Source organism: Phoca vitulina, unplaced genomic scaffold (assembly GCF_004348235.1).
Source record: "Phoca vitulina isolate PV1807 unplaced genomic scaffold, GSC_HSeal_1.0 scaffold25, whole genome shotgun sequence".
Lineage (NCBI taxonomy): Eukaryota > Metazoa > Chordata > Mammalia > Carnivora > Phocidae > Phoca > Phoca vitulina.
In genome coordinates this window covers 12469356-12486401 of record NW_022589728.1, presented here as the reverse complement: position 1 = coordinate 12486401, position 17046 = coordinate 12469356, and the positions used below count along the sequence as shown (strand labels likewise).

Below are 17046 nucleotides of genomic sequence, written 5' to 3'. Positions count from 1 at the left end.
ATATCTGTGTGGGTCTATTTATTGTTTCTCTATTCTGTCCCACTGCTGTTAAGTATCTATTCCTTTACTGATATCACACAGTCTACGTTAAGGCTTGAAATCAAAGAGTGATTCCCCTACTTTATTCTTTTTCAAAATTGTTTTAGCTATTCCAGGTCCTTTGCCCCTCTATCTATATTTTATAATAATACTGTCAGATAGCTACCAAAAATCTTACTGGAACTTTGATAGGTATTGGGTTAAACCTATCAATCTGTGAAGAAGTGACATCTTTATTAGATTGAGTACTCCAAACAATAAACATTGTATATCTCTTCATTTATTTATATCTTTCTTTCATTAGCATTTTGCAGTTTTTAGCATATATGTCCTGTTCTGTATGTTATTTTTAGATTTATACCTAGGTATTTCATTTTCTTTTTGTGTGATTATAGATGGTATTGTATTTTAAATTTTGGTGTTCATTGCTATATACACAAATACAATAGATTTTTTAAAAAAGTAAACTCTGTGCCCAACATGGGGCTCAAACTCACAACTCTGAGATCAAGAGTCACATGCTCTACTGACTGAGCCAGCCAGGAGCCCCATATATATAATAGATTTTTATATATTTGTCTTGTATCCTGTAATTTTTTTTTTTTAAGATTTTATTTATTTATTTGACAGAAAGAGACACACTGAGAGAGGGAACACAAGCAGGGGGAGTGGGAGAGGGAGAAGCAGGTTTCCCACGGAGCAAGGAGCCTGATGTGGGGCTCAATCTCAGGACCCTGGGATCATGACCTGAGCCGAAGGCAGACACTTAAGGACTGAGCCACCCAGGCACCCTGTATCCTGTAATTTTCTTGAACTCATTTATTAACTAGTTTGTGTGTGTGTGTGTAAATTCCTTGGGATTTCCTAGAGACAATCATGTCAGTCACAAAAAGTTTTATTTCTTCCTTTCTGAGTTGTCTGCCTTTATTTCCCTTTCCTACTTTATTGCACTAACTAGAACTTCCACCAATATCTTAAATAATGGTGAGAGCAGACATCCTTGCCTTGTTCCTGATCAAGGACTAAAAGCATTTAGCCTTTCATCATAAGTGTAATGTTAGCTGTGGGTTGTTTTGTAGATGCTTTTTTTAAAAAAATATTTTATTTATTTGACAGGGAGAGAGAGAGCCAGAGAGGAAACACAAGCAAGGGGAGCTGGAGAGGGAGAAGCAGGCTTCCCGCGGAGCAGGGAGCCCGATGCAGGACTCGATCCCAGGACCTTGGAATCATGACCTGAGCCAAAGGCAGACGCTCAACGACTGAGCCACCCAGGCACCCTTGTAGATGCTTTCTAACGAGCTGAGGAAGTATTCTTCAATTCCTTTTTTTTAAGTTTTAAAACACGTACAGGTGTTAAATTTTGTCAAATGCTTTTTCTGCATTGATTGCTACAATGTGGTTTTATTTCTTCACCTAATTAAAATGGAGATTATATCGACTGGTTTTCAAATACTGAACCAGCCTTGCATCCCTGGAATAAATTCCATTTGGCCACGATATATATACTTTATGCATGTACATGGGTATGATTTCATATATTGTTGAAATTCTATTTGTTGATACTCTGTTAAGGAATTCTGCTTATACATAATAAGAGGTATCAGTCTGTACTTTTTTTTGGTACTTTCTTTGGTTTTGGTTATCAGTGTAATATAAGCTTCATAAAATAAATAGGGAAATGTCCCATTTCTTCTTTTTTTTTTTTTGGAAAAGATGCTGTAGAATTGGTGTTCATTCTTTCTTTAAATGTTTAGAAAAAAATAAATGAATGAATGATTGTATGTTTGGTAGAATTCTCCAGTGAAACCATCTGGACAGAGAGATTTCCTTTTAGGGAATTTTAAAATTATGAATTCAAATTTCCTTCATAATTATATAGGACTATTCAAATAATCTATCTCAGGGACACTTGGGTGGCTCAGTTGGTTAAGCATCTGCCTTTGGCTCAGGTCATGATCCCAGGGTCCTGGAATCGAGTACCGCATCGGGCTCCCTGCTCAGAAGGGAGTTTGCTTCTTCCCCTGCCTGCCGCTCCCCCTGCTTGTGCTCAGTCTCTCTCTTTCTCTGACAAATAAATAAAACCTTTAAAAAAAAAAAAGAGTCAAATTAAAAAAAAATAATAATCTCACATTAGGTGAGTTGTAGTAGTCCGTGTTTTTTTGTCCATTTTATGTAATTCATTTGATGTCTGCAAGATCTGTAGTTTTATGTTCTGTTTTGTTCCTGATATTGGTAATCTCTGCCTTCTCTCTTTGGTCAATCTTGATAGAGGTTTCTCAGTTTTAATGACCTTGAAAAAACACAGTATTTCATTCATTTTCTCTATCATAATTTTCCTGTTTTCAATTTCACTGATTTCTGCTCTTACCTTTATTGTTTCTTCTATTTGCTTTGGGTTTCTGAGGTGGGAGCTAAGATTCTTGCTTTGAGACTTCTATTCTATTGTATGCATTTAATGCTATACATTTCCCTCTCTGTACCTGAATTACCTGTTACTTTCTGATATGCTATAGTTTCATTTTCATTCAGTTCAATATTTTTTTTTTAAAAGATTTTATTTATTTATTTGACAGAGAGAGAGACAGCGAGAGAGGGAACACAAGCAGGGGGAGTGGGAGAGGGAGAAGCAGGCCTCCCCTGGAGCACAGAGCCCTACGCTGGGCTCGAATCCAGGACTCCGGGATCACAACCCCAGCCGAAGGCAGACGCCCAACGACTGAGCCACCCTGGCCCAGTTCAGTGTTTTGTTTTTTTTTTTCTAATAAAAAATATTGTATTTACTTAGAAGCATTCAGAATGTCAACAGAACAGCTGCAACTTTTTTTTTTTTGCAATTACAGAGTGGTATTCAGTTAACAGAACAACAATTATTTCGTAGAAGCTGCATCAGAGACAACTGAAGATGAAAAACTACCATCCCCATATATAACTAATTTGTGCTGTGCACCAACAAGAATCTGCTTTAAATTTCCATGCCAATTTACAACCCCCATACTGTACCAGGCAAGGTTAGTGGCTACTGAAAATACCACCAGGACAGGGCTATCTAAAGACACATTCAGTAATGTGTCAACTATACAAAGAAAGACACTGTACAGTTTAAAAACAAATCTTACACAGCCTTACATTTCAATTTTTTTCTTTAAAAGGAGTGAGTTGTGTACAGGGGGGTTAAATGCTTTATAGACAAGAAAAAAAAAAACTGCGCTAGAACCAACTGATTCATCATTATCATCATCTTCATCTTCTCATACTCCTCCTCCTCATCTTCTTCATCTTCATCTTCCTCCTCTTCCTTTTTTTTTTTTCTTAAAGATTTTATTTATTCATTTGAGATACAGAGAGAGAGCACACGTAGTGGGAGAGGCAGGGGGAGAGGCAGAGAGAGAGGGAGAAGCAGGCTTCCCACAGAGCAGGGAGCCCGACGTGGGGCTCGATCCCAGAACCCTGGGATCATGACCTGAGTCGAAGGCAGACGCTTAACGACTGAGCCACCCAGGCGCCCCTTCTTCCTTTTCTTGCTCTTTTCAGCCTTGACAACTCCCTTTTTTGCCGCATCAGGCTTTCCTTTAGCTCGGTATGCAGCAATATCCTTTTCATATTTTTCCTTCAGCTTAGCAGCCTTCTTTTCATAAGGCTGCTTGTCATCTGTAGCAGTGTTATTCCACATCTCTCCCAATTTCTTTGCAACATCACCACTGGATAGGCCAGGATGTTCTCCTTTGATTTTTGGGCGATACTCAGAACAAAACAAGAAAAAGGCCGAAGGAGGGTGCATTGGGATCCCTGAACTTCTTTTTTGTTTCCCCTTTAGGGGGGATGTAAGTTTTCATTTCTCTTTCATAACGGGCCTTGTCTGCCTTTGCCATGTCTTCAAATTTTCCTTTCTCTTTAGCAGACATGGTCTTCCACCTTTCTGAGCACTTCTTAGAAAACTCTGAGAAGTTGACTGAAGCCATCTGGGTGCTTCTTCTTGTGCTCCTCTTGGCAAGTTTGCACAAAGAATGCGTATGATGACATTTTGCCTCTCGGCTTCTTAGGATCTCCTTTGCCCATGTTTAATTATTTGTTCAGTGTATTTTTAAGTTTCCTTTAAGATGTCTGCTAGACACAGAGAAGTGTGTTGTTTAGTTTCCAAGTCTTTGGAGATTTTTTTCCCAGTTATCGCTTATTGATAACCAGACTAATAGAACTGAAAGGAGAAATAGACAAATCCATAATCATAATTGGAGACTATTACTGATTTCTAGTTTAATTCCACTGTTTAGTTTAGTTCCAGATTTCTATTGGTTTTTGCTTCACATATCTTGCAGCTCTATTGTTTGATATATACATATTTAGGATTGCTATGTCTTCCTGGCAGACTCATATAATGTCCCACTCTGTCTCTGGCAATTTTCTTTGGTCTTAAGTCTACTTTATTTGATATAAATAGAGCCACTCTTGCTTTCTTCTGATTAATGTTTGTATGATATATCTTTTCCAATAATTTTCTTTTCAACTTGCCTGTATCATTATATTTGAAGTGAGTTTCTTATAGACACCCATATAGTTGGGTCATGTTTTTTAATCCTCTCTGCCAATTTTTTTTGATTTGTGTATTTAGATCATGTACATTTCATGTCATTATTGCAATGTGAGGGCTTACATCTGCCACTTTGTTTTTTGTGGCTGGCTTTGGTTTTCTTTTTCTTACCTTTCTGAGGGTTAATTTGAACCTTTTTAAAAGTTTCATACTGATTTACCTATTGTTTATTAGTGTATCTCTTTGTATATTTTTTAGTAGTTACTCCAGGTATTGCATTTATATACATAAGACTTAATATATATATATAAAAAACTTAATCACAGTCTACCAGTGTTGTCAATTTTACCAAATCAGGTGAAGTATAGTATATTACAGTACCCTTACCTCCCCTGATATCCCCTTCTTCACCATGGTATTTCCTGTACGTACATCAAGAACACATTAGACATTATTGTTCTGCTTCATTTGTCAAACATAATTTGTAAGACTTAAAATGTTTTAAGAAAAATCTATCGTAATTATCCATACTTTTGGTTACTGGTGTTCCTTCAAAGATTCTTTCTTTTATTTCATTTCTGTTAGATAACTTCTATTAGCCATTGTTTTGTAGATCTGCTATTAATAAGTTCTTAGCTTTCTTTCATCCTGATAATGTTTTCACTTTTCTTCATTCTTGAAAGGTATTTTTGCTAGTTCTACCATCCTGAAAATTATTCTCTTTCAGCTCTTGAAATTGCTGTGTATTTCTTTCTGACCTCCACTGTTTCTGATGAGAAACTGCTGTCATTTGAATTGGTAAGTTTCTTACTGCTCTTGTAATTTTTCCTTTGTCTTTAGCTTTCAGAGATTTGACCATGGACAGAAGTTTGGCGTGGCATGGATTTATCTGGGTTTTATCCTGTTTGGAGTTAGCTCAGCCTCTTAAATCTAGGTTTATGTCTTCTGCCACACTTGGCAAGTTTTTGGTCATTGAGTATTTTAGAGCCATCTTCGTTCTGCTTTCCTTCTAGGAATCTGATAACACAATGTTAAGAGTTTGTGTTATGGTTCCACAGGTCCCTGATGCACTGCTCATTTTTTTTTCCCAGTCTATTTTCTCTCTGTAGTATAGACTGAGTAATTTCTATTTTTCTATCAACCAGTTCACTATTTCTTTCCTTTGTCCCCTTCATTCTGCTGTTGACCCCATCCACTGAGCCTTTTTTATGTTAATTATATTTTTTGTTCTAAAATTTCTATCTGGTTCTTCTTACTTGTATTACTTTTGCTGAGACTACTTTTCACTTGTTTCAAGAATGCTAATTTTTTTTTTTTAAGATTTTTAATTTTTTATTTGACACAGAGAGAGAGTACAAGCAGGGGGAGCGGCAGGCAGAGGGAGAGGGAGAAGCAGGCTCCCCGGTCAGCAGGGAGACCACGTGGGGCTTGATCCCAGGACCCTGGGATCATGACCTGAGCCGAAGGCAGACACTTAACCGTCTGAGCCACCCAGGTGCCCGGCAATGCTAATTGTTTGTTGAGGCATTTTTATGATGGTTGCCTAGAAAATCTTTGTCAGTTCTAACATCTCTGTCATCTTGCTATTAGCATCTATTGATTTTTTTTTTTTTCCATTCAGTTTGAGATCTTTCTGGTTCTGGGTATGAAGAGCGATTTTATAATGATATCTGGACATTTTGGGTACTGTGTTATGAGACTCTGGATCTTACTTAAACCTATACTTTTGCTGGCTTTCTCTGACACCAATCCCACAAGAAAATGATGAGTACGGGAAAACCTCATTAAAGTAAGCTGATGGTAGAAGCAGCACCATAATTTTTTCTGCCTTGTTTGGCCATAGTAGAATGGTTATTTTCTAAAAGCTTTCTGTCTTGCTAGGCTTTCCTGGTCCTTTGGCTAGAAAGTAGGCTTCTTTTTTCCACCTGCACCTGCTGGCTTTTCTGGATTGCCAGTTTCTCTAGAACCCAATCTGAAGAAAACCAAGGGAAATCACTGCTGTGTCACCTTCCTCAGACCCCAAGGCCTCTAAGCTGGTCAACCTTCTTCCCTCTGCCTTTCAGTCTTCTTGCAATTGTTTTACATACAATATTCAGAGTTCTAGCTGTACTTGGCAGGTGGAAGAGGTGAAAGGAAGTCTACTCCCTTCTTCTAGATGCTGAAGCCCTTTGGTTATTGCTTTCATGCTCAATCAGTTCCTAAGTCATATAGAGATTCAGATTTGATTTTGCCCTTTGTGGACCACAAAATGGTCCTCCACCTTCTCAAAATACTTGATCATGAAATATTTTTAGCTTTTAGGTAAAATCTCATGGATGATTATATTATGTAATGCTTGTCTATGAATCTTTTAAAAATGGAATTAAAAAAGATTATTTCTTAATATCCTTGGTTTCTGAGAAGCAAATTAATTTACATAATTAAGTTCTCTCATGAGTATAGGAAACTCCTGCCCAGATCAAATTTAAACAATTATTTTTATTATTAAAACAGAATTTCTGTAATAAGTGCTGCCAAAACATTAATGGAATTTATTTAAGTGTTCAGCAAATGAGAATAGTAATTTGCTGCTTACAAATACCTACTGTTACTAGTTAAGAATAAAGAAAATGAACACAAAGGCATCAGAAACAGAACTAGAAATCTATGATTACTTTCTAGTATTTGATGTTTTGTCATTTGACTTCATGGTATGTTTTTTTTTTTCTTTTTAAGTTTTATTTATTTAAGTCATCTCTACACCCAACATAGGGCTCGAACTCACAACCCGGAGACCAAGAGTTGTATGTTCTTCTGACTGAGCCGGCCAGGCGCCTCATGGTATGAGTTTTTTTAAATCAAAATGTATTCAATTTTGGCCTTAGGGTTCTCAAAATCAATAAGAAAATCAATAATAATCCATAAGGATATGTTTCAGAGGTCTTGAAATCCTCACAACACATTGGCTATTATGGTTTCCAAATGCAACACCTCTCTGAAACAGGCAGCTTGACCGGTCTATTTTAAGTTGAACAAAGAGAACAAATTTCTCTCTGGGTTCACTGTGCAAAGTGCAATAGTACTCTTGTATGTTATCAAATTGTAATTACTGGCAATAAGTAAAGCATTAACTGGTGGCTGTAGGAAATGATGAGCACCTCATCAAGTATAGATAAGTATAATATCATACTTTAGAATTTTCCAGTGAATATACCAATGCTGTTGAATTACTGTAGTCAATTTCTAGGTTCAAAAGTTAATTAGAAGAGCCCCAAGTATATTCTTAATAAAAATTTACTCACTGTTTACTATGTGAGGCATAGTGTTAGCTGCTGCCTAACATCTTATTCTCTGCTATCCTTAGAAAAATGACATTTTAAAATCATTTATTTTCTAGATTCCCTTTTTTTGCTGCTAAGATACTTACCCAGAAGGTGGGAAGTACAGCATTACTCTAGGCAAACTACTTATTTTTTTAGCATCTTTCCTGCCTTTTACAAAATAGACTGTAGCAATACTTTTACCTTAGAGATAATTATCTACTCATCTATGTATAGTATATAAATACCATATCCAAGTACAGAAAGCATAAGAAGAACATGATGTGTTCAGAAAACTTGTAGCAGTTCAGGCTGATCAATGGAAATAACTGAGATACTTTAAATTTTATTAAAGATGGCAGAATTCCCACACTTTGTATAATGTTACAAAGAAATAATGTAATACCTTCCCTATTTAAGCAAAAGTAGAAAAAATAGCTACAAATGTTTAGTATCTTGATACATTTCCAAATTTCATTAGTGTTCATTTTTTCCCTCTAGGATAAATATATGCAAAGATGTGTTAAAGAATTTTGGCTTCAAGAGAAGGCTCAGAATATTATTTAAGAATCTGATTTAAGATGAATGTTACAAGGCAAGGCATTTCAAACAGAAGAAATTTTCCTACTCTATGATATTCAAAGACTAAAAAGCTTATGGAAGATGTATCAATAAGTGAATATGAAAGTATACAATACATTTCAATTAAGTGAGAAGATGATGAACATTTAGAAGGGCCTCTTATTTACCTCTTCTACATTGGAAGCAGTCTTAGCAGAAGTTTCCATGAAGATAAGTCCATGTTCTCGTGCAAAAGCTTCACCTTCTTCTTTTTTTACTTCTCTTCTAGATTCTAAATCACTAAACATAGGAAACAAAAGGCCGTATTATTAACCATTACAGTATAAATAGAGGTATCTGTGGAAAGTGTGCCAAAAGATTCAAAGTTGTGCTGACTATTCTTTCAATTAATTTTTAACACGTAATAATCAACTGCATTATTCCGGGTATTATGAAAGTCAAATGGCTAGAACACAGTGCTTAGTGTCAACAAACAAACAATCCAAAAGGAGAAGGTTCTGAGTTAGAGTCCTAGAACACTAAAAGTAGAGAAACCTAAATGGAACATCTACCCAACACCTTGCTCTTGATTACAGTAGGTTCCCAAAGAAGGGAACCGTTTTACTCAAAATAATAATTCAAGAGAGTAGAGCTACACTAGTCTAATCTTTCAGCCAGACTGAGTTTCTATGAATGTGATTTAAAAATAAATCACATAATTTCCAGAAGCTCTAGGAAACTGCTTAATAAAGTCCAAAGTACTAAAGACACATTAATTAGATTATTAATCTTACTGGGTTTAACTCCTAGTAAAACTGTTAATAGAAAAAAGGAGAGTGAAACAAAAGTCTAAGCTAGAAGTTTTGGGGGAAAGCACAGTATTCATTTTTATCGTATGGGAACTATATTAGTAAGGTGGGGGGAAAGTAGTGGTCTCTTTCAACTGTGTTTTACTGTAAAAATTTTAAAACTTTATTATAAAGTATTTTTTATTACTATAATAAAATATTTTAAGCACACAAAAAAGGATGGAGAATAATAGAATACCCATGTACTTCCATCTAGCCCTGACATTATTTTGACACATTTATATCAGATTTCTTCACTGTGGAGAAATGGATTTACGTCCTGTATACCTGTCTGTTCCTGATCTCATTCTTCCCCCTTTCACCTCAAAGGTAACCACTTCTCTGTATTTGGTGTTTTCACTCTCATGCATGTTTTTTATATGTATACTCATGTTTATAGCCATACAATAGAGGGTTTTTCAGATGTAGCTATTACTTTGCAATGTGTTAATTTTGATGTGGGTCAACATGATGCTTTTGAGATTTATCGATGTAATATATGTAGATCTAGTTTCTTAATGTTTTATTGCTATATTATACAGTCTACTGAATGAATGCAACACATTTTTAATTGTCCATCTGACAGTTATTTATAATTTTTTATTATAAACAATGTTACAATAAAAATTTTATACTTTTTCATGTACATATACGCCAAAACTTTTCCCATGTAGTGAAATGTTAGAAAGTACTGTATTTTCCAAGTACAGTATTTGGTGTACATGCACCATGACTCAGAACAGAAGAGAGAAAATATCAGAGTGTATTACCCACTGTTCCATGGAATTTTTGTTTTTGATGTAGGTATACATATATTTGTGTACCAGGATATGATATAAAATATATTTATTTTAAGTCAAATCAGAAAGCTCAAAAGCCATTGCACTTGATTATATATACTTAGTACAAAGGTGCTTTCCAAAACAGTTGTATAATTTATACTCTTAGTGGCAATGTGTGAAAGTTCCCATTGCATCACATCCTCCCCAACACATGGTAAGATCACACTTGTTAATATATGCCACTCTGATGAATGTGAATGGTATTGTACATTTATGTTAATTTTCCTTTAGTTCAGTATTAGTTTCATAAATGCCTATTATCATCATTATTAAATTAGAAATACAGAAAAATCCAAGAAAAGGAAATCATTCCTTCATTTAACAAATATTTACTGAATGCCTTTTATAAGCCAGGAATTTCAGTAAGTGCTTGGGATGTATTAATGAAGAAGTCAGACAAAAAAGTGTACATTCCAGTAGAGGACAGACAATAATGTTGAGTAAAGAATATAGTATGTTAGCAAGTGGTAAATGTGGAAAAGCAGAGTAAGCAGAATCAGGAATGCCAGGGAGAGGAGGAAGGTTACTCTATAGTGTAGTCACCCTAAAACTGACTGACTTAATCTTTCTTCTTTGGCCTGTTTTTCTACCTGACAGTGACCTTTCTCACATATATGCATAACCATGCTATATCTGCAATTTCATGTCCTAACTTTCTTCACTTAATATTAGGGTCTGTATCATTGTATCTTTTCCATAAACACAATTTTTAGTGACTAATTAATAATATCCCATCACAATTCACTTAACCATGTCCTTGGATGATGAGGAATAAAGTATAAAACTGGCACTGTGAAGTGTTTTACATGGATTATCTCATTTAATGCACTTGACAGATGAGGAAATGGAGGAACAGAGGGTAGGCGAAACCACCAAGTTCACAGTCTAGGAGGAGCTGATGGAGGAGGTAGAATCACCATCTGGATCACTGTGCTCTACAAGGATTACTTCTCATAATAATTGAAGAAGTTTTTGTCAAATATGGAAAAATACAAAGAAAGAAACTACCCATAATTTCAATTTCCACAGGTAATTAATATCTTGAATACAATTCTATGTTATTCCTTTATTACTGGCTATTTCTTCCTACTGGAAGATGCTCATACCCACGACTGTATTTTGCCTTTTTTTCACTTACTGTATATTGTGGATCATTTTCCCATTTTGCAGTCTTTTACAATACTATTTTTACTGAGCATAAAGAATGGTGGTATTTTATGCAAACTGACATCACACAAATTAGGGATAAAACAAAACAAAGATGTTAAAGTCTTATCCACCTAGTGTTAAGTTGTATCACTGTTTCAACTTTACAAAATTCACCAGGAATTGGATACCTTTAAAGCTGGCTGACCAGATGAGCTGTCAATTATGTTTACAAAGTTGTCACTTAGCTCATTATCAGTAACCATTGTTTATGTAATTGAAACTTTTGAGTGATTTTGTAACGTTCACAGTTGTTATACTTAAAAAATAATTTACAATTTATAAAAATTCATCTAAGCATTTAGTGGTGCAAGTGCTCAAAAAACACTCCTAAAATTCTGAAATGTTAGAAAGTTTGATATACAATATTACAAAGGGAACCACAAGAATGTGACATGCTGTTTAGATGCCCATGCTATGAAATACTAGTGGTAAGATGAGAGCAAAAAGGAAGACAAACTAAGTTTACAAATACTATAGCATAGGTAGGGGTAATATGCTCAGCTATAATCTGAGGGCCTCCTGTGTGCCAAGCCCTATCCTGTATCTGGGGACAGACTACTCAGCAAAACAGACAAAAATCCCAAACCCCCAGAGGCCTCAAGGAGCTCATATTCTAGTAGGAATAAAAAATGGGGGGAAAACACTAGCAACAGTGATGTGGTAACATGCTCCTGGAATTCAGCCCCCTTATCTGACAGTCATTCTTAAGGGAAAATTAGCTTTCAATTACACAAAATCTTCAAGAAAACACCTCTCCGCTTAAGTACCCTTTATCCTATTTTAAGCTTATGCCGTATCTTATTTAAACAATACTGTATTTGGGGATAAAATTACTGTTTTCCATACCATTATCTCTGATTACATTTGCATTTGCAAATGTTATCTTAGCAAAGAGGGTTAAAGACTTGTACCTTTGAGGGATTGTTCAAAAAAAAGGAAGTGGCAATTTAGGATGCATGATCTTTTTTTTAATCACACCCTTCTTTACTTTGGTTGTTTCTTCAGTTTTCCAGGCATAAATAAAACATTTAAACTGTTTTCATTACTTAATTACCCTTCTTTCCTAAACCATTCTCTTAATTCACACCCCCTTTTTGTTTAAGGCTTGTATTATAATCCTTGACTATTAAGAATTTTTCATCTTTGTAGACTCTGCTTCCTATTTCTTGTATAACCAATTTAAAATGCCATAGTAAGAAAAATCTGTATCATCTGTCACTCTGACTAGGTCACTGCCCTTCTCAAATCCCTTCACTGGCTCCCTACTGCTTAATGCATCTAATTCAAAAATTGCCTATTCCCTGTTTCCATGTCTACCCCAATTCACCTCATCTAATAATAATCACCTCATTTATCTCTGTTCATTCCCATTCACTCTTTGCATGTCATACATTCTTTGTTCCATTCTCCTAGTTTCTTCCTTAAAATGTCTTTCCATAGCTACTATACTCTTAATTATAAGGGCCACCCACCTACAATCATTAGAAACACCTCTTGTATATAATATGCTTTTTCTTTTTTACATTTAGACTATAAGCTCCTCGTGGGCAGGAACAAAATTTAAGCCATCAGTTAAGTTGCCACCCACCATGTTTGAGACACAAGGAAAACACTGGTAAGATTAAAAATATGAAAATTCTCTTTATTCTCCAAATATTCTCCTCTTATTATTTCACACATCACCACTGAATGGTAGTATGAATACTTCTATATCACAAAGACTAAAGTTTCCCTACAATAGTCTTAATCTTAAAAGCTTTATTGAGATAATTTAAATGAGGAAAGAATAACCATGAAAGGCCTTGAGCAAAGGCCAAGATGATAGATATTTCCAGTTACAAAGAAGTAATCAGTAATTGGCCTTTTACAATTGAAATATCACTTAAGTAAATATTTTCTCTTAACAGCAAACCTTGATTTCTATTAAAATAACTCTTTCTAAAATTAAACCTATACAGTAAAATGCTATTTGCTATCTTACTATTTTTACAGCTTTACTGCAGTCTAATTGACATAAAAGAAACTGCACATTTAATATAAAATGATGAGTTTGACATGTTTACCTATGAAGCCATTCACCTCCCATAGGTTTCCTCACACCCCACTGTAATCCATCCTTTCCTCCCACTTTACCTCAGGCAACTAATGATCTGCTTTCTGCATTTTCCAGGATTTTATATAAATGGAATCACTTGATATGTCTTCATTTTCGTCTGGGTTTTTTCACTCAGCATAATTATTTTGAGATTCATCCACTTTGTTGCACATATCAATAGCTCATTCTTCTTTATTGCTGAGTGGTATTCTATTGTATGACTATATCACAATTTACCCATTCACTTATCATTTGAAATGTGGGTTGGTTTCCCACTTTTGGGCTATTACAAATAAAGCTGGTAGAATATTTGTGTAAAATTCTGTGTGTGGCCCTATGAAAACATGTTTATATTAGGTAAGTATCTAGGAATGGAATGCCCAGGTAGTACATTAGATGTATGTTTACTTTCTAAAGAAACCACCAAATTGTTTTGCGATGTGGTTCTGTCATTTTACATTCCCAAAAGCAGTATAAGGGTTTCAGTTCTACATCCTTGCCAACACTCGGTATGTTAATCTTTTTAATTTTAGCTATTTTAATGAATACGTAATGGTATATATATCATTGAGGTTTTATTTTTTTTAAAGATTTTATTTATTTGAGTGAGAGAGAGAGAGAGAGAGAGAGAGAGAGAAAACATGAGCGGAGGGGAGGGGCAGAGGGAGAAGCAGACTCCCTGCTGAGCAGGGAGCCTGACGAGGTGCTCGATCTGGGGACTCCAGGATCATGACCTGAGCCAAAGGCAGACACTCAACCAAGTGAGCCAGCGAGGCACCCCTTCATTGAGGTTTTAATCTGCATTTCCTTCATGATTAGTGGTGTTAAATATTTTTATGTGCTTACTTGCCAACAATACATATCTTCTTTAGTAAAGTGCTGGTTCAGATCTTTTGCTCATTTAAAAAAACTGGGTTATCTTTTTATTAATGAATTGTACCAATTCTTCATATTAGATACAAACATTTTGTCGGATATAGGTTTTATGTTATAATATTTCTCCTAGTCTGTAGTTTCTCTTTCATTTTTGAAACTTTTTTTGGGTGGGGGGCATCTGGGTGGCTCAGTTGTTAGGCATCTGCCTTCAGCTCACGTCATGGTCCCAGGGTCCTGGGATCAAGCCCCGCATGGGGCTCCCTGCTCAGTGGGAAGCCTGCTTCTCCCTCTCCCACTACCCCTGCTTGTGTTCCCTCTCGCTGTGTCTGTCAAATAAATTTTAAAAAAAATGAAAAAATAAAACCTTTAAATAAAAAAAAGAAACTTTTTTTTTAAGAGCAAAAGTTTTCAATTTTGTTGAATTTGAACCCTGAACAACATGGGTTTCAACTGCAAGGGTCCATTTACGCGTGAATTTTTTTCAGTAAATACAGTATGGTACAGGGCAGTGCCTGTGTGGTTCAGCTGGTCAAGTGTCTGACTCTTGATTTCGGCTCAAGTCATGATCTCCAGGTTGTGAGACTGAGCCCTGCATAAGGCTCCATACTGGGTGTGGAGCCTGCTTAGGACTCTCTCCCGCTGCCCCTCCCCCCAAATTACAGTACAGTACTGCAAATGTATTTTTTCTCCCTTATGATGTTCTTAATAACATTTTCTTTTCTCTAGCTTACTTTATTGTAAGAATACAATATATAAGACATACAAAATATGTGTTAATCGACTATTTGCTCTCTGGTTTCTAGTCAACAGTAGCCTATTAGCAGTTAAGTTTTTGGGGAATCAAAGTTACATGCAAATTTTTGACTGTGTTGTTCAAGGGTCAAGTATACAGTTGTTTTTTCTCCCTTTTATGCCTTTTTTCTGTCCCATTTAAAAAATGTTTGACAAATCAACAAAACTAAAAGGCAACCAATGGAATGGGAGAAGATATTTGCAATGACATATCAGATAAAGGGCTAGTCTCTAAAATCTATAAAGAATTTACCAAACTCAACACCCAAAAAATAAACAATCCAGGTACAAAATGGGCAGAAGACATGAACAGACATTTCTCAAAAGAGGGCATACAAATGGCTAACAGACACATGAAAAAATGTTCAACATCACCCATCATCAGGGAAATACAAATTAAAACCACAATGAGGGGGTGCCTGGGTGGCTCAGTCAGTTAAGAGTCTGCCTTCAGCTCAGGTCATGGTCTCAAGCCCCATGTTGGGCTCCCTGCTCAGCAGGAGATCTGCTTCTCCCTCTCCCCCTGCTCTCTCTCTCAGATAAATAAAGAAAATCTAAAAAAAAAAAAAAGAAAAAAAGAAAAAGAGAAACAAAAGCGCCGCAATGAAATACCACCTCACACTGGTCAGAATGGCTAAAATTAACAACTCAGGAAATAATGGATGTTGGTGAGGATGCAGAGAAAGCAGAACCCTCTCACGCTGTTGGTGGGAATGCAAACTGGTGCAGTCACTCTGGAAAACAGTATGGAGGTTCCTCAAAAAGTTAAAAATAGAACTACCCTATGACCCAGCAATTATACTACTAGATGATTCGAAGGGGCATATGCACCCCAATGTTTACAGCAGCAATGTCCATAATAGCCAAAATATGGAAAGAGCCCAGATGTCCTCGATGGATGAATGGATAAAGAAGATATGGTATATATATATATATATATATATATATATATATACACACACACAATAGAATATTACTCAGCATAAAAAAGAATGAAATCTTGCCATTTGCAACAAAGTGGATGGAACTAGAGGGCATTATGGTAAGTGAAATAAGTCAGTCAAAGACAAATACCATATGAGTTCATTCGTGGGTAATTTAAGAAACAAAATAGGTGAACACAGTGGGAGGAAAGGAAAAATAAAGTAAGATAAAAACAGAGAGGGAGGCAAGCCATAAGGGACTCTTAACTACAGGGAACTGAGGGTAGCTGGACTGGAGGTGGGTGGGGGGATGGGGTAAATGGGTAATGGGCATTAAGGAGGGCACTTGTAATGAGCACTGGGTGTTATATGCAAGTGATGAATCACTAAATTCTACCACTAAACTAATACTACACTGTATGTTAACTAACTTGAATTTAAACAAAATCTTGAAAGAAAAAAAAAAAAAAGAAAAAATGTTTGACAAAACCAGAGTCACTAAAATTGTTTTCCTCTAGAATTTTTAAATATTTGTATTTCTTACATTTAGGTCCATGATTCACTTCAAGTTAACTTTTGTATATGATGTGAGGTAAGGGTCAAGGTTCATTTTTTGATACATGGCTATTCAATTGTTCCAGCACCATTTGATGAAAAGATTATCCTTTCCCCACTGAACTGCCCTTGCACCTTTGTCAAAAAATTAACTGTGTGTGTGTGTATGAATATACTTCTGGACTTCTCTCTATCTATGCCAAAACTGATTACAGTACCTTATAATAAATCTTGAAATCAGTATAGTGAAACCAATAAATCCCCCAACTCTGGCTATTCTATGACCTTTGCATTTTCATACAAATTTTAAAAACAGCTTGTTAATTTTTACCTCCTTAAAAAAAAGCCTGAAGAATTCTGACTGGGATTACAATGAATCTTTAGGTCAATTTGGGAAGACCTGCCATCTTAAAAATATTTAGTTTCCCAATCAATGAATACAGTATATCCTTCCATTAATTCAGGGTTTTTTTGTTTTTGTT

At 35.6% G+C, this 17046-nt stretch overlaps 1 protein-coding gene and 1 pseudogene across 2 annotated transcripts in view; both read right to left on the bottom strand.

The window, feature by feature from the left end:
• Positions 1 to 17046, bottom strand: part of RAB2A (RAB2A, member RAS oncogene family) — an 89364-nt gene that overhangs the window by 20065 nt on the left and 52253 nt on the right. The window contains exon 6 of the mRNA XM_032421528.1: positions 8613 to 8724. Within this exon, the coding sequence (XP_032277419.1) occupies positions 8613 to 8724 (112 nt within the window). The remainder of the gene's footprint in view (positions 1 to 8612; positions 8725 to 17046) is intronic.
• Positions 3536 to 5910, bottom strand: LOC116642911 (annotated as a pseudogene). Its single transcript, XR_004301431.1, has one exon. The product of XR_004301431.1 is annotated as a high mobility group protein B1-like (transcript).